Below are 15,359 nucleotides of genomic sequence, written 5' to 3' on the forward strand. Positions count from 1 at the left end.
TGGATGATACACTGAGTTTACGATACAATACGATAACATTATATTGGGGTCATGAGATCCATGCAATATCTTCTAAAGGAAAGTTTGAAACTGAATATTGAAAAATAAAGTAAAATGAATAAAACACCACCTCCGTTACCAGCACAATAAATACAAGTCAGTCAACCAACAACACATCTCAATCTTGTGACATTTTATAATTTAGAGATTTCGTCTTTCCCCGAGCCTAAACAATTCTAAATAATACAATATGGATTCTTTTATCCATCTGTGTTATTTGGTTCTTAAAAAGGAGCAACACCTTTCGAGCCCCGAGGCCTTATTTATAAAACAATGAGTAGAATCTACACTAAAAGTGAACGTATGTCCAAAATCTGAAAATGTGCTGTGCCAAAAAAAAAATCAGATTTATGAAACCATGCTGAGCTCACCTGCACACACTTTTTCCTTTATAAATCACAGCCCAGCAAGAAGTTGGCGCTGGTGAATTCACTTCACATCTCTCCCTCGACACGCCCACATTCTACCATAAATGGTCAATCCAATGGAGCACATGAATGGTTTTTGCATCAAAATGAGCGTGCTTAAGATTCTACGATCGTTCATGGCAGAAGTGACAAAGAAAAGGAATTTCAGAACAAGGAAGAGATGCGTGTAAGTGATGAATGCCAGAAAAATTAGGATTTATTTGGTGGTCACAGTAATGGTGTGAATAAATCAAAACAAAGTTATTTACAGCAGACGTCACTGCAATACAGTAAACGGTGTAAAATGTGAAAAAAAAAGTCAGAGTGTTTTTGCTACACCATCCCAGTTGAAACTCTCCATTTTGGGAAGTTGTAGGGCCGCAACAGAGCGCTATACAATGATAGAACAGGTGACAAAAAAAAAGAAAAGAGTAAATGTAATATTGAAAGTTTTAAGAGCCGTTGTAATATTAAAAGTAATTTTGATTCGCACTTTGAAAGAGTCCAGCGTAGTACAGTTTCAAATGCCTTGAGGTAGTGAATTCCAGAGGGAGGGGGCGGCTGCAGAGAAGGCTTTGAGTTATGTGGATCTATAATTCTGATATGTGAGCACATTAAATGTATGAGATGAATATGGCTTCAATTCACCACCTCACCATCGGCACCATCGTTTTCCCACATCTCCAAAGTGTCTGTGCACCAGCCTCAGAGTTAGCACAGCAGTGCACACATTCTCACGCTACGTTTATGTTTTGATAAATCACAACGGACATCACTTTCGAGCCCTGTTTTTTGAGTAAGCAAGATGCCCTTTTGTAAACGTCCTTAGTCTTATAAAAGCAGCATGCTGGTAACACTGGTTTTAGAAGAAGAAAAAAACCACTGCTTCTTTCTGTGCATGCCAGCACCTACCTTTGATTACGGAGACATGCCGTCCCCTCTGGGTGAGACAGAGATTACCATTACTGTCCTGCTGCGGCCTGCCCAAGGCAGAGGGGCTCCTGTGAGGTAATAAAGTTACTTTTCCCTCTTATATAATGCTTAATAACAGCAAATATTGCTTTTCAAAACTTACACATCCTCTCTCTGTAGCACCTACCAGGTAGTAGTGGAGGAAGAGTTGGTAAAGAAGGTAAAGCGAGAGCTTGGGCTTCAAGAGTGTTTCCCATTGCCGACATCTCACGGTGAAGCCCAGGCCCGAGGAATGCCACACTACTACACAGCAGAGCTCCCACCCAGCAGCCTGCCAGAGGCCAGCCCCTTCACTGTGGGCGACAATCACACCTACAACGGCTACTGGAACAGCCCTCTGGACCCTCGCAAAAGCTACCTCGTCTACTTCCAGGCAATGAGCAACTTCAGAGGGGTGAGTGACTGCGGACCCCCACAGGCTTGGCAACAGATCTGGCAACTCATCATTGAATTGTAACAATCAGTGATGAAAATAATTGTGTGCCAGAGATAAAAGGTGTTGATAAGTGTTTTGTTTGATACAGTAAAGGCAGTTGGTGTCGTGTGGCTTCGCAACCCACCAACGAATATTTATGCAGTGAAAGAGGGTGTTGGATTAAACAAGCTGAACTGCCACTTGAAAAATAGGACTGTTTTTTTTTTTTTTTCCCACCGCTTTGATTCTGTGCAAACAGTGTTTTTGGAGCAGGCATTTTTTTGTATGCATTACTGACAACAAGCAGCCTGTGATTCACTGGTATTACACAGAGGAAACAATGTACTTCACTTCTTGCTCACGTCTTTTATTCGCTGTCCCTCATCTTTTGTGTCTAATGCCTTTCTTTCCATTCAGTAATCTTTGTCCACGCTGCTGTGTTATTATACTTTCAATACGTTGATTCTCTCACAAACCAGCCAGTGATTGCAAACCAAGGTGACACAGCTAAAGCTCTTACATGCCTCCCTTTGTATCCACCCTAAAAATATTTGGTGAATGTTGGTTTCAGACCTTGTTAGTTGGCAAACAGTGTGCTGTTGCACACTGCTGAGTTTCCCCCCGTTTTGTCATTTCAGAGCAGACAAAGACCCGTGGTTGTACCCAGAGGACGCCGCATTACATTTCTAAATTCCATTAGGGGCAGAGCTGCTACCTGGGTGAGGCAATTACTTAGGGATAATTGGGCACAGGTGCAGCTGATCAGAGGTAGGAAGCAGCTGCTTTATCATTCGCCAACTGTGGCAAAGAATTGTAGCGGCAAGTAAACAGCAACTGTGATCATCTGCAGCGAATACACACACGTGGGACCCGATCATTGGTGTCTCACTGTTTTTGTCCTGTCTGTTGAAGGTGCCTTTAAAAAAAAAAATGTTTGGTTATGGCTGTTCCTAAAGTTTTCTGACCCTACCCCACCAGTGACTAGGGGTTGAATGGACTCGTCGACTTTAGCGTTGTCGCGCAACTTTTGCCCAAGATGGCGGCACAACACAGTAAACGTGGGTCCTTGTACCCCTGCACGGCAAGGCAGCACAACATCAAGCGTTTCTCGCTCCTTCCTCCTTTGTGTTCAAACTGCAGCTGGTAGACAGATATTATGGCTAATGTATATGCTAACGTTAGCTGTAGTGGTAACATGTCTATGTGTTAAGCAGATCTGGAAAACATGAGCAACGCAGGACAGAGGCTTCGTTAGCGGGGGAAGTCCGCTGTTGACCCGAAAAAATCTGTGACCGCAGGTGGACATTTACTCGCTCTTAAACATGTTTGTAATTCTTCTCCAGTCTACATTTACTTCATCCACCAGAGCGTCATGTTTAAACGGAAGTAAATAGCTCTTTAATGGCTACAAAGAGGTTTAGCATTCTTCTTCTCTACTGCCGAGAAGCCACTGGGTCACAGATTTTTTTGGGTCACAGATTTTAGTGCAACACCGTTACTCGCCTGCTTTTTTTTCTTTTTTCTGGCACTCTGCTGTGGCTCTTGGTGATGTCATCGACTAGTCGACGTCGACTCGAGTAGTATGCACATAAAGTCAACCTTTAAAATGATGTAGTCATTCAACCCCTGCCAGTAGCATCCTTTTTCCAAATCAGTGAATAATCAGAATCTTTGCAGTCTACAGAACAGACTAACACCGTTGTGTTACTAATAAGTGAAATAAAACGGATAGGCTTTGGCTGTGTCCGAATAGTCCCTCCTATCTCCTTTCCTATCCACTTTTCCTTAACCCACGGAAGTGGTTAAGTGGCGGCCATGAGAAGGAGCGTTCTTCCTCTCTAAAAGTTAAGGAAAGGAGGATCAATGCTTGCTTTAACACCTCCTTTAGCCTAGGAAACACTGCTGCATCCTTTAACAAAGGAGACGAGATAATGCTACCCCACAATTCCTTGCCGCATTTCACCACAACATTTAAAGGGACATGCTCATCAGAGCTTTCATGCTTTGAGTTGTCAATTTTCAGAATTTGTAGTTTTTTCACCATGGGAGACGTCACTGAACTTCACCGTCATCGGATTGTTACGTCACCTAGCGGAAGTGGATGCGTCTGATTGTTTAAACAACATGAAAGCCTATCCCTAACTTTTTGAGGAAATCTCGTAACACCTTTCCTTAACCCCCTGACGTCATCTACGGAGTAAAGGAAAAGTGGATTGGAAAGAAGATAGGAGGGACTATTTGGACGCAGCCTTGGTTTACCAGTGGATGGGATTAGGTTTAGTCTCGCCTGACAGGGGTGTATCATTTTTGAGCCACAGTAAGGAACCAGCCATACCAAATGACTCAACCAATATCTTCCCAATTGGTAATTTGGTCAAAAAACATGTTAAACAACGTTCTCATGCATTTAAAACAATACGGTTTATTGAACCTCAAAGCTGAGACACGTGTTGTGTTCATGTGTGCCTGTATGAAGAGCAACATATCCTGTCTGTTCATTAGACATGACACCTTTTCCGAAAAAGAGATTTTTCATTCTGACTGTTGCATTCAGCCTATGAATGTATTAGAGGATTTTTGAACATAACAGAATGAAACAAAGACTTTATATATATATATATATATATATGTATTTTTTTTTGCAGAGTAAAAATGAATAACTGAAAACATCTGATCATCATCAAAGTTATTTTTTATAGTATATATAATGTGTCCTTAGGAAAATGCACCATTTTTCTCTGTAGCATTGCAGGGAATACTCCTAATGGTATTTTGTGCACACAATATTGCAGGCTGTCTGTGTTAATTATCTGGAGAGCGGCTGTCAAGCTTCTGTAATTGCTTTGATTGATCCATCTAAAGGAGCACTTTAAAGACTGAGTAAAGTGTGTCGATTTGCATTGCACTGCATATTTATTTCCAACATACAACCTTAGATCCGACTCTGAGCACACGGAGACGCACTGAATAATGTTGACTGTGTTGAGTGGATCTCTTTGTTGGAAGCTCAGATGTGCGTTTCGTATTTTGAGTTGCCAGGAACCTTATCCCCCCCAAGCATGACTGGCACTGGCACCGGTAGAATCCTCAAGTGTTTACTGCTTAGCTAGGAAGTAAATGTCATGTTTTTAATCTTCATTCATGTTTTTTTTTATCTGCTGGAATCCCATTTTAACTGCTGTTGGTGTATATCCTAGTTCATTGTTTTGAAGAAACTTATCACATCTCTTCTAATGAAAAAAAAAAAAACCAAAACATTGACACTTTTCCTTCTAATGTCTGTTTTTCCCTCTTTCAGGAATCCAGAATAAACTGCATAAGAATCGCTCGCAAAGGTAATTCAGCATTTTATTCATCCTGCCGCAAACAATGAATGCTTGAGGAGTTTGAATTTCCCCACATTGCTTATGATTTGTATGATTTACCATCAGAAGCACAAAGTTACACACAGAAAGATACAGTATATTACTGTGAGGTTAAGCATAGGCAAATAAAAAAAAATTATATATAGACCGTCTCGAGATTTGCGCTAACATCAATGTGTGTAACATATACAATAGTGCAACAATGATTAGTAACATAATATGTAATAAGTAATTGATAATACTGACTACAAAGATTTGTGTTGTTTAATGTTGTAAATTCATGATAAACTAACATCTCTTGACATGAAACTAACAGTAATAGGATAAATTCAAATCAGTACATGTACATTATATCAAGAATAGTGTTTTTTTTAATGAATTTGGGAAAAATGTAATGAAAACTTTTGACCACAAACTCTGCGTATGATGTTCAGGTTAAGGTTCATTTAATACACCTATTGCATTGTTGTTAACCTTTCTTATGAGTATAAAGGTGAAACTCTGGACAAATTTTCCCTGACGGTCCAGGTTGTTTAGCAGTGAGCTCAAATGAAAAGGGCACCAAGCGGGATGGAGTAGAGGTCATGCTCTCATACTGTTTGTTTGTCGCCACACGCTGGGAAACACTGTATCAAAGACAGTCTCTTTGTTCTCACGAGCAGCCCAACAGACAGCTTCATCGAAGGGCTTTGACCTCAACGCTGTCCGCATGGGTTTTTAAGATCAAAACTTTCAGATGGATCTACCTTGATCTATCAGATTAAGAAACACCCCTGCTTATTGTGTCCTCTTCTGCACCTCAGCTTTTGGCTTTTGAAGAGATATGAAAAGGGCACAGGCATTGACAATAAGTCTTCATGGCAGGAGAGCCTCTCTGCCATTGTACGCTGTCAGATCATGCTGAATAAAAGTCATGCATGTACAGTTATCATAGCACTGCAACAGTAAGTGGAGCCCTGCAAGTAAATTGACTTGGCGGGGTGGCTTTTCTTTCTTTTTGGGGGGTAAAGGCTTCTTTTTGTCAGTGAATAACAAAAGAAATGTGGCTCTCCTCAAGCATAAAGCCAAAAGGCAAGGGCAGCAATTTCAACTCCGCTTTTCACTCCATCTGCCGCTCACAGCTTGGTTGAGCATTGATTAATTATGCTTTCTCACAGCAATGGTTTTAACACTACGTATGCCTCTTTTTGACAAGAATAAGGGAAATGCAGAGCTTGAAGAGATTTAACTAAACGAGTGAGAAATGTCAGGATTTCATTTTGCAACCAAGATAATATTAAGGAATTGGAAGAACCGCACGCACCTAATTAAAAGGCAGCAGTCGCTTTACCGTGAACTATCGTCACCTTGTCGAAGAAGTCATATGATTTAAATAGGTTTGCCAAAAATGGGGTTGCTTTCAATTTCAAGGTGTAGCGGGTCAAAGACTTTTCACGAGGGTTGGGGCGCTCGAGGGAATGTTATGATCCTTCTACTATTACGATAGATTCCACATCATTGGGTCCTCGGTCAATCATTATCAAGCAGGTTCATCCCAAGCAAAGTGGAAGAAAATGGTTCTGTCTTGGATGTCTGGATTCACATAGCTGGAGATTACATTTCAACTTCCAGGTGACAGTTTAATTAAAGATTCTCTTGCAGACTCAACACAACAATGGACTTCCATTTTTCCTCTAAGTGCCAATTTCCACTATCATGCACCTAGCAGAAGCACGGATTCATGTAAAAAAATCTATTTCTTGCTCATGTTTGGTTTAATAGAAAACGTTGATCCTAAATGTGGCAGTACTGCCCTATAATTATGTTGAAAATGTCAAAAAACTAAAATAGACATTTTTTCAGTCTTTCATTTAGGTGTCACAGGCATGGAGTACTGCTGTATTTTTCTTTTAGAATGTGTTTGAATGAGGATAAAATGGAGTGAACAAGCTGGAAACTACTGTTTAAGGTTGTGAGGATTCATAGACTGTGGTTTTTTCAGGATAATTACGTGTGTGTGTGTGTGTGTGCGTGTGCGTGTGAGTAAAAACAACTAAATCAGCTTTGATTCCCTGTCTGAATAAACACACTCGTAACAACTGAGCCCTCAAATTAACCTGCAAATAACCTGCAAAATGTGTTGTCTGTGTAGTGCCTTTGCAAAAAATATCACATTATTTACAACAGTGTGAGTGAAATTCACAAATCAACACTGAAGTAGAATTTTAATCCAGAAATGCCTTAAACTCAACACGATTAAGAATAATAATATTATTGATAGTTTTTCCCACATATTGTATTGAGGGCTCATACGCGCATAAAGCCCCATGGCTGCAGATAGTTGGACTCCAACATGGCTCGTTTTTCAGTGTTGCTGCTCCAGTTTCCCCAGTGGGCTGAAAGACTGAGCTCTATATCCCCAGGCTTGCTCTGACTTTCTCCTGCTCTCCAGGTCGTTTGTGCGGTTCCAATAGGCTGCTTTCAGGGCTGTCGAGGACAGCCTAACATAAATAGTGGGAAAAATCAGTGGGTACCACGAACAAGACAAAAGAAAAGCTCACTGTTCAGCACAATTTACATAAATGTGAAGTTTTATGCCAGATAAATGAATACCCTGCTATTGAGATAACAGCCTTTCTGTGAGCTCACAGACACCAGGGCACCTTGAGATTATACTACAGCACTAACTATGTTGACGCTTCAAGTAGGGGAAAATGATTTGGTTCATAAATTTTTGATTGAAAATGAAAAGTAAAGCCTTTGTGTACATAGATTAGCATAAAGACACATAATTACAAAGTAACGCAGTATATTTCTTCCTGGCACTGGATCTTTGTACAACTTCAGGAGCAAAGGAAGGATGCTACTCGTCTCCGTTTTTAGCAGTTTTAGTTTTTTTCTGCAAAAGTTGTAAACATTATTGATGGGAGTAATAGGGACAAATCAGTCATTCCGTTACTGTAGGTTTGCACTGTGAAATGTGTACGGACATTAAATCACTTTGAGTTTTCTTTAGAACAACTTATTTCTAGTTTTGGTTCTTTAATTTTTGTCAAATATTAAAAATTTCCCAAGTTGGGTCAAATTATCTAGTCATAAAGATGAATAGTGTTAAAATAAGTAATTTGTTACATTGCTACACCCAACCATTACTGAGTAAATTATTATGTTTCGTTTTCAAATGCATCACATCACAGTCGACCAAGATTAAATGTATTGCACTGAGCAAAAACAGCATTGAATGGAGGTTATTTTCTCTGTTTTTGAGTTCATAAATGTAGCTATACATAGAGCCTGAGAATTTGTGTTTCAAATTGAATTTATTAGTGTTATTTATTTATTGCTCAAGATTTGGTCTCTTCCTTTTTAAGTTTATACATGAGATGTTTACTGTATGTAAGGGAACCGTGGCAAGATTTATTACTATTTAATTGAGCTACTTTTTACTTGTACTTGAGTATTTTACGTATGACTTACTTGTACTTGTACTCAATCGAGTAACAGTACTTCTACTTGAGTAGGACATGTCAGTACTCTTTACACCTCTGCAAACCCGTGTATGTTTTATCCTGCTGTGAAGCATCTGTGTATCCCTCTTGTTGTAGATGCTCTGTTTCAGTCCTTTTCTCTTGATAGAATATTCTTCTGTGTTTGTTGCTCCAAGCTGCATGCAAAGATCACCGCAAGGCTCTGGAGGTGTCGCAGCACTCTGACGAAATGGGACTGATCCTGGGTGTGTGTGCTGGGGGATTGGTGGTTCTTATCCTCCTGCTGGGCGCTGTCATCATCATTATTAAGAAAGGGTAAACAGACTGTTTTATTTGAAGCGTGACTTATTTTGCATAACCACAGCACCCCCCTCCTATATTATTTTTTTCCTTTTTATGTGTCTGTGTGTTTGTGCGTGTGTGTGTGTTCGTAAACACGCCGCTAATCAATTTAATACTCACTGAACTTTTCAAAAGGTTATGTTTGTAGTGGGAAGAAGCTGACCCACCACCAGCATTACATCGCTTATCTTTCCTTGTGCTGCACTGCAGGGACCAAACACGGCTTTTCTGCAAAGCTAAAGTGTGAAGTATTTAATTAAAGGCAGATGCGATTCAATTAGCTATTTAATTATGCACACCAAGCAGAGGCCCGACCCTCAAATGAGATGGTAAGTGGGAGGGAAAAGGTGTGCGTGCTGATATTAATAGCCAATGATCCCAAGGTTCTGCATTCAACCATCTGCACCTTTAGCTCTGTAGGTGCTGCTGCAGTCCCACTTGAGCTGATATAAGGCTCCACTTGCCTTACTTAAATTGGTTTATGTCTAAATGCCAGAAAATGCCAAATGACAGCAATCGTTAAATTAATTGCCTAAACTGGCACTAATGTTGTGATAAATTAGCCCAAATACCTTAAAAAGGAGTCATTTGTTCAGTTTTTGGATTCCTACGTCTGCTTTTACAGGCAGCCCATGTGGTCGGTACCTTGAAGTGTTACACTGAGACGCATTCTGTTGAAAGAAACACCTTTTTTCTGTCTTGCTATGGTTTTGATCCCTCATCACCTGCCTGCATGTGTCATTTGGCTGCCCGCACAGCTGAAGTGGTGTACGAACGCTTCTCATTTTCCCACATTATTCAACACATTCTCACATCAGCCGACATTGCTTTCATCTTACATCTCTTCCTCTTCTCCCCCCCCCCATTTCTTTTTTCCACACCGCCAAAAAGGGACCAATACTCTTATTACCTGTAAGTGACTCCACCTCTTTGTTTTTCCATCAATTTGATAATCTATCATACACATGCCTGAGCCTTGGCTGTCAGTCATGACTCCTATAGGAGAAAACAATAAAGCACTCCGTCTGTGTACTGCTTTTCTCATCTTTTTCTCTTAAGTTTTCATTCTGCTTTTAAAAAAGTATTCCTAACTAAAAAAAAAAGACTTTCTCACTTGTTCTGTCTTTTCTTTCCTATAACGTTTTCTCCTCCATCCCAATCACCCCATTCTTTGCTCTCCTATCCATTAACAGAAAGCCAGTGAACATGAATAAGACGCCCATTACCTACCGGCAGGAGAAGAGTCACATGGGCTCCATGGAGCGCAGTTTCACAGACCAGAGCACCCTGCAGGAGGATGAAAGGATGGCTCTTTCTTTCATGGATGCGCACACATGCGGCACCCGCAGTAAGACAATCGAACTTTGCCTTACAAGACACACACACAAAGGTGGCACGCTACGCAAACCAACGAGCTCTGCACAGGCACACACGCCAAATGTTGTCGTGCATATTTCATCACTTTCTAATCTCAGAGGCTGTCACTCACTCCCTCTATAAACAGGCCCGGCACTTTAAAAGATCGCTATCATTCCATGTGAATAATGCTCATCAGTGCATTCTCTGCTAGTCAAAGGTAGAAGCCTGAGAGAGACAAACACACAGGGAGTGAACTTAATTCCATGTGAAATTAAACAAATGGCATTTAATGTCTACTTTTCATTGTTATCAGCTTTCTAATAGAATCATTGTCAAAAGAAAGGAAAGGCAGAAGTGTTACAAACCCTGGTTACAGATGTTATCAAAGGATCTGTCACTTCTGGCACAGGACTGTAAACATTATATTATATTATTAAAAGCACACAGAGCGTACAATCGTCCACTCAGCACCAAATAGTATACCAGATCAGTGTTCCTGATCATGGTACCATGATCATTCACATTTTGAAGGCTTGTAAGAAATGCCTATCTCTATTTATAACAGTACAGTAAGATTAAATGTATGGGAAACTCAATTTATTTGGAAAAATCATGATGAAATGCTCAATTTGGATCTGATCTGGATTAAACTCGGTGGAGTAATTGAGGAACCAACCCGACATAACTGTGTCTAATTTCATAAAGATTGCATTACAGTTAGTGTTAACCTTTGATAGCATATGCAGACAAGGAAAAAGAAAAAAACAACCAAATTTGATAAAGATCAAGGTATGAATTTTGGAACTTTAGCCAATGATGAAAGGCGGGATTTTTTTTTTTTTTTGGAACTTTATGCAGAATCAGTATCTTGATCCAGATCCCCTCCAAGATCCTTTATAATCTTCCATGGTGTACTGTCTATGTTTTGTTTAAAATTTTGTCAAAATTCGTCTAGTACTTTTGATGTAATCCTACCAACAATCATACATATAAAGGCCAGTGAAAATAAGACGTCCTTGGCAGAAGTTACAAGACAAACCATATAAAAAAGATATACTTACACCGTACACTAGGGATGGGAAATTGTATCTGATCAGATGGCCACATTATCAGTCAGCATTAGAATAATTATTGATGCGAGCATCAATACTGGGGGGTTGGGGGGGTGGTGTTGTTGTAATTTTGTGTTATTTTCAGTCATTTTCTGCATTTATGTTGTTCATTTGTTTCTTTTTAGTGTCATTTTCTGTATTTTTGTTGTTTCTTTATTTTTCTGTCATTTTGTGTATTTGTGACAGTTTGTGTGTCTATGGAGCTATTCTGTAATGTGTGGTTGTTTTTGTGTTTGCGTTGTCATTTTATTTGTTTAAGTGGTTGTTATGTCTGTCTTTGTTTTGTGTTCTTTGAGTTATTTTGTGGATTTTAGGAATTCGTTGTGTGCATTGTGCAATGTGTGTGTTTTGGGAGTCATTTTGTGTATTACGTTGGGCTTTATATTCCTTACAACTTCTTGGAATACAATTTTTGGGGATTTGTTTTAGACAGAGGGCCATATTAGGCCCCCGGGCCGCTAGTTGCCTATATTTGCCATACACCATGCAGCAGTGCATCACAGCATGGCCAAGCACCTTTAGGTTACACTGGTTTTCATTCATATATTTTATATTATATTATTATTATACATCATATTCATTCATATTTTTGTAAATGTAATTGAGTACAATTTTTCCTGCCTCACATTAAGGCTAAAACTGTGTTTTCTCAGGTGATGCTCGAAGTTCAGTGAATGAAGCCAGTAGCCTGCTGGGAGGTTCTCCAAGGCACCAGTGTGGGCGTAAAGGCTCCCCTTACCACACTGGGCAGCTGCACCCCGCCGTTCGAGTGGCCGACCTCCTGCAGCACATCAACCAGATGAAAACGGCCGAGGGCTATGGCTTTAAACAGGAATATGAGGTGAGAGGGTGTCTTTACACTATTTTTAAAGTGTGACATTGCAGGAGAACTGAAACCGCCATTACAGCAGAAGTAACTATTAAAGCTGCTATCCACCAAAATATTTATGAGATCAAATAGTAGAGTATGCCTAAAAGACAAGGACTCAATCATCAAAATTGTCACTTGGATGTTTGTTTTCATCGCCACCGTAAACACTTGATGTGTTGACATTTTTGCACATTGCATTATGGGAAGTGGAGTCCCGTAAACAGATGCTTAAATGTATTTTTACTATTTTTTTGAAGTGATTTCTTGTGTTTTTACCAGACAAGGAGGGCAGTGCTTTGATTAACACCATATTTGTTCTAGTTTTTTCCTGCTGTCATGTACTGAATTTGCATCGTACTGAGATTGTATATGAGCATATATGCGCACTACCGAAAATTAATTTTTGCTAAAAAAATTACAATTTATTTTTGTTTATTTTGGTTTTCAAAGTGAGCGAACGTGTGTTTTCTTTGTTTATTGGATTGGGTTAGGTTAGGGTTAAAGCTTCAGTACGGAGGTAATCTCAGTACGTGACACCGGTATTCCTCATAAAATCAGATTGAAGTAAATAATGTTCTGTTTATTGATCTATGAGGCAAACACTATGATATTATAAACTATGATATTAACAAAAACATATTGTGGGTAGCAGGAGTATTGTCAGAACTGCATTTTTTAATAGAGAAATGTAATGGAAAAATGTGTTGCTCTACTTTTTTAGTGACATACGTTAAAAAAATATGAAACAGAATTTAGACTTGGCTTTACACTTTAGCACATTAAGGGTAAAAATTGCAGATAAAACATTTTAGTATGTATTTAATTATGTAAAATACAGCCAACATAATTATATTTTAAATGTTTACATAGTCATACATTTATAAAAAGCTTGCATGATTCATACCAGTAATGTGCCGTGACCACTAGGGTTGGGTGGGCACGTTGCAAATCGAGACCACCAATAACCAAGTTTTAATTCAATTCAAATCGATTTTATTTGTATAAAGCAATTTCCAACAAAGTCATCTCAATGCGCTTATCAAAATATAAAATTCATAATAAGAAAGAAAAAACCCAACAAGATCCACATGAACAAGTGTTTAGCCATCTAACAAAATCAACATCATAAACACCATTAAAGAAACATAAACAATTATTTAATATAGCCTCCATAGTCTCCCAACAAGATATACTGTATCTCATGACACGACAGCACATCCGTTGTTTGTGTTGGAAACACAGAAACACGGAGAAAAAGACAACAACAACTCAGAACAGCCTCAGTGAGGAGCATCCACAAAGCCAATCCTTCCTTTTGTACCATTCACTGTAGAAAGTATGAAACATTTTCTGACCTTACCTTTGCTGAAGCTCTGGTAGCTCAGGTGTTGGTCGTTTTTCCTCAAAAAAAAGTTTCTCTATTATCTCTGGCTCTGTCACCCTGCCTGTAGTGTTATCCCACCTACTAGCTAGAGAATGTAGCTGCAGCGGTCACATGGCATCAATTCACTAATGCACTGTGAACTACGTATAGCATTTAGCATAGCGCGGTTACGTACAAAGGCAGCTCTCTACGCTGCCTTTGGATGTAAATGGTTTTCATCTTGGGGAAAATATCAATTCACCCTTGGGTTGGCACTGCCTATCTTGCCTACCCTGACGGCCCGTCACTGATTCATACTAAGGTTGTATGATTAATCGATATAAAATCGGAATCGGGTTATTTATTTTTGGGAAAGTTAAAACCTGAAAATCAATTTTCCCATTTAATCATGTGTAATCACGACACGAGTCTCTCTCTTTTTACAAACTGTTACAAAACAAGATTCAAACACATGTCAGACCCCCCACTATAACCTGTTCTTTTTTAATGTAAATTTTCTGTGAGTTTTTTTTTTTTTTTTTATCATGCAAGGTTATCTTTTTAAAAATTCTTTGTTAAAGCTTCGCAGTTTATTCCCAATATGTTAATTTGTTTTAACTTTTTTAATTAAAAGAAAATACTTGCAATTATTAAATCCAGTATATTTTTTTTTAAATGGGAATCAAAAATCAAGTTTTCAAAGTAAAAACAAATTGGGATTTTGTTTTGCTGAAATCATGCAGCTTTAATTCATACTAAAAGGCCAAAACAATAAGGTCTTTGTGGAACTAATTACATACAATGCAGTGTAAAGTAAAATCTTAAAGCTCACCCCAGCCTCCTTTTACATGCTTTATTCACAATAACCAAAGAATGAGATTGCAGTAATAAGGGTGCAGTACTGTGGTTACAAAAACAAATTGATGAGCCAACTAATATGCTAGAACCCTGTTTTCTCCAGCGGCTGGGGTTAATTTCACTTAGACGTATCCACTCTACCTCCCACAGCTTTAGCTGCGGCTGACCTTAATTGAGGGTGTTGTTTGTACTGCAGGCCCTGCTTTAATAGGAGAAAATGTGAGCTCGTGTACCTGATAGAGGAAGGCACGCTAATAAGAGATGCAAATTGTGCAAGACACTAGTATCAAAACATCAGGGCAACAATACAGGCTCAGTTTTAGTCCCAGGAAATTGGTTAATTATGTTTAGTTTAGTGACACCCACAGCCTAAAACAGGTCCTAGTGGTCCAGCTTTAATAGATGCTAACCATTTATAAAGGTTGTGTACATATGAGGTTAATTTATGAACTAAAAACACAACAATTGAATTGGTAATGTGGGTGTGTTTTCGTACATCTTTGTGCCTTTTTCACATTTTAATAAGATTAAAATGGCATCCCGATCACCTGCGTATAAATAAATCATCCATTATTTAGCCAGAGACAAGACCTTTGTCATCATGGCAGATCTGATAAGGTTAAGCCCAGTGGAGAACAGAGGAGGGGCTCTGTGGGAAAGCTCAATGCAAAGCAAAAAAAACAAAAAACAAAGAAAAAAAGGAGTGTAGATTAATCTATTGATGTCTTCTACTTCTAATCTTTTAACAATCAGTGACCAATGTTTCCC

General features: G+C 39.1%; 1 protein-coding gene across 4 annotated transcripts in view; it reads left to right on the forward strand.

The window, feature by feature from the left end:
* The window catches only part of ptprub (protein tyrosine phosphatase receptor type Ub), a 223,150-nt gene that overhangs the window by 165,083 nt on the left and 42,708 nt on the right, over positions 1-15,359 (forward strand). For 2 of the 4 annotated variants that reach the window (XM_028470131.1, XM_028470132.1), the window contains exons 11-17: positions 1,373-1,475; positions 1,560-1,833; positions 5,153-5,189; positions 8,863-9,001; positions 9,920-9,940; positions 10,222-10,376; positions 12,153-12,340. In XM_028470131.1, coding sequence (XP_028325932.1) covers positions 1,373-1,475; positions 1,560-1,833; positions 5,153-5,189; positions 8,863-9,001; positions 9,920-9,940; positions 10,222-10,376; positions 12,153-12,340 — 917 coding nt within the window. The remainder of the gene's footprint in view (positions 1-1,372; positions 1,476-1,559; positions 1,834-5,152; positions 5,190-8,862; positions 9,002-9,919; positions 9,941-10,221; positions 10,377-12,152; positions 12,341-15,359) is intronic. The other 2 variants (XM_028470133.1, XM_028470134.1) reach the window with 1 other exon arrangement.

This window comes from Gouania willdenowi, chromosome 16 (assembly GCF_900634775.1).
Source record: "Gouania willdenowi chromosome 16, fGouWil2.1, whole genome shotgun sequence".
Taxonomy (NCBI): domain Eukaryota; kingdom Metazoa; phylum Chordata; class Actinopteri; order Blenniiformes; family Gobiesocidae; genus Gouania; species Gouania willdenowi.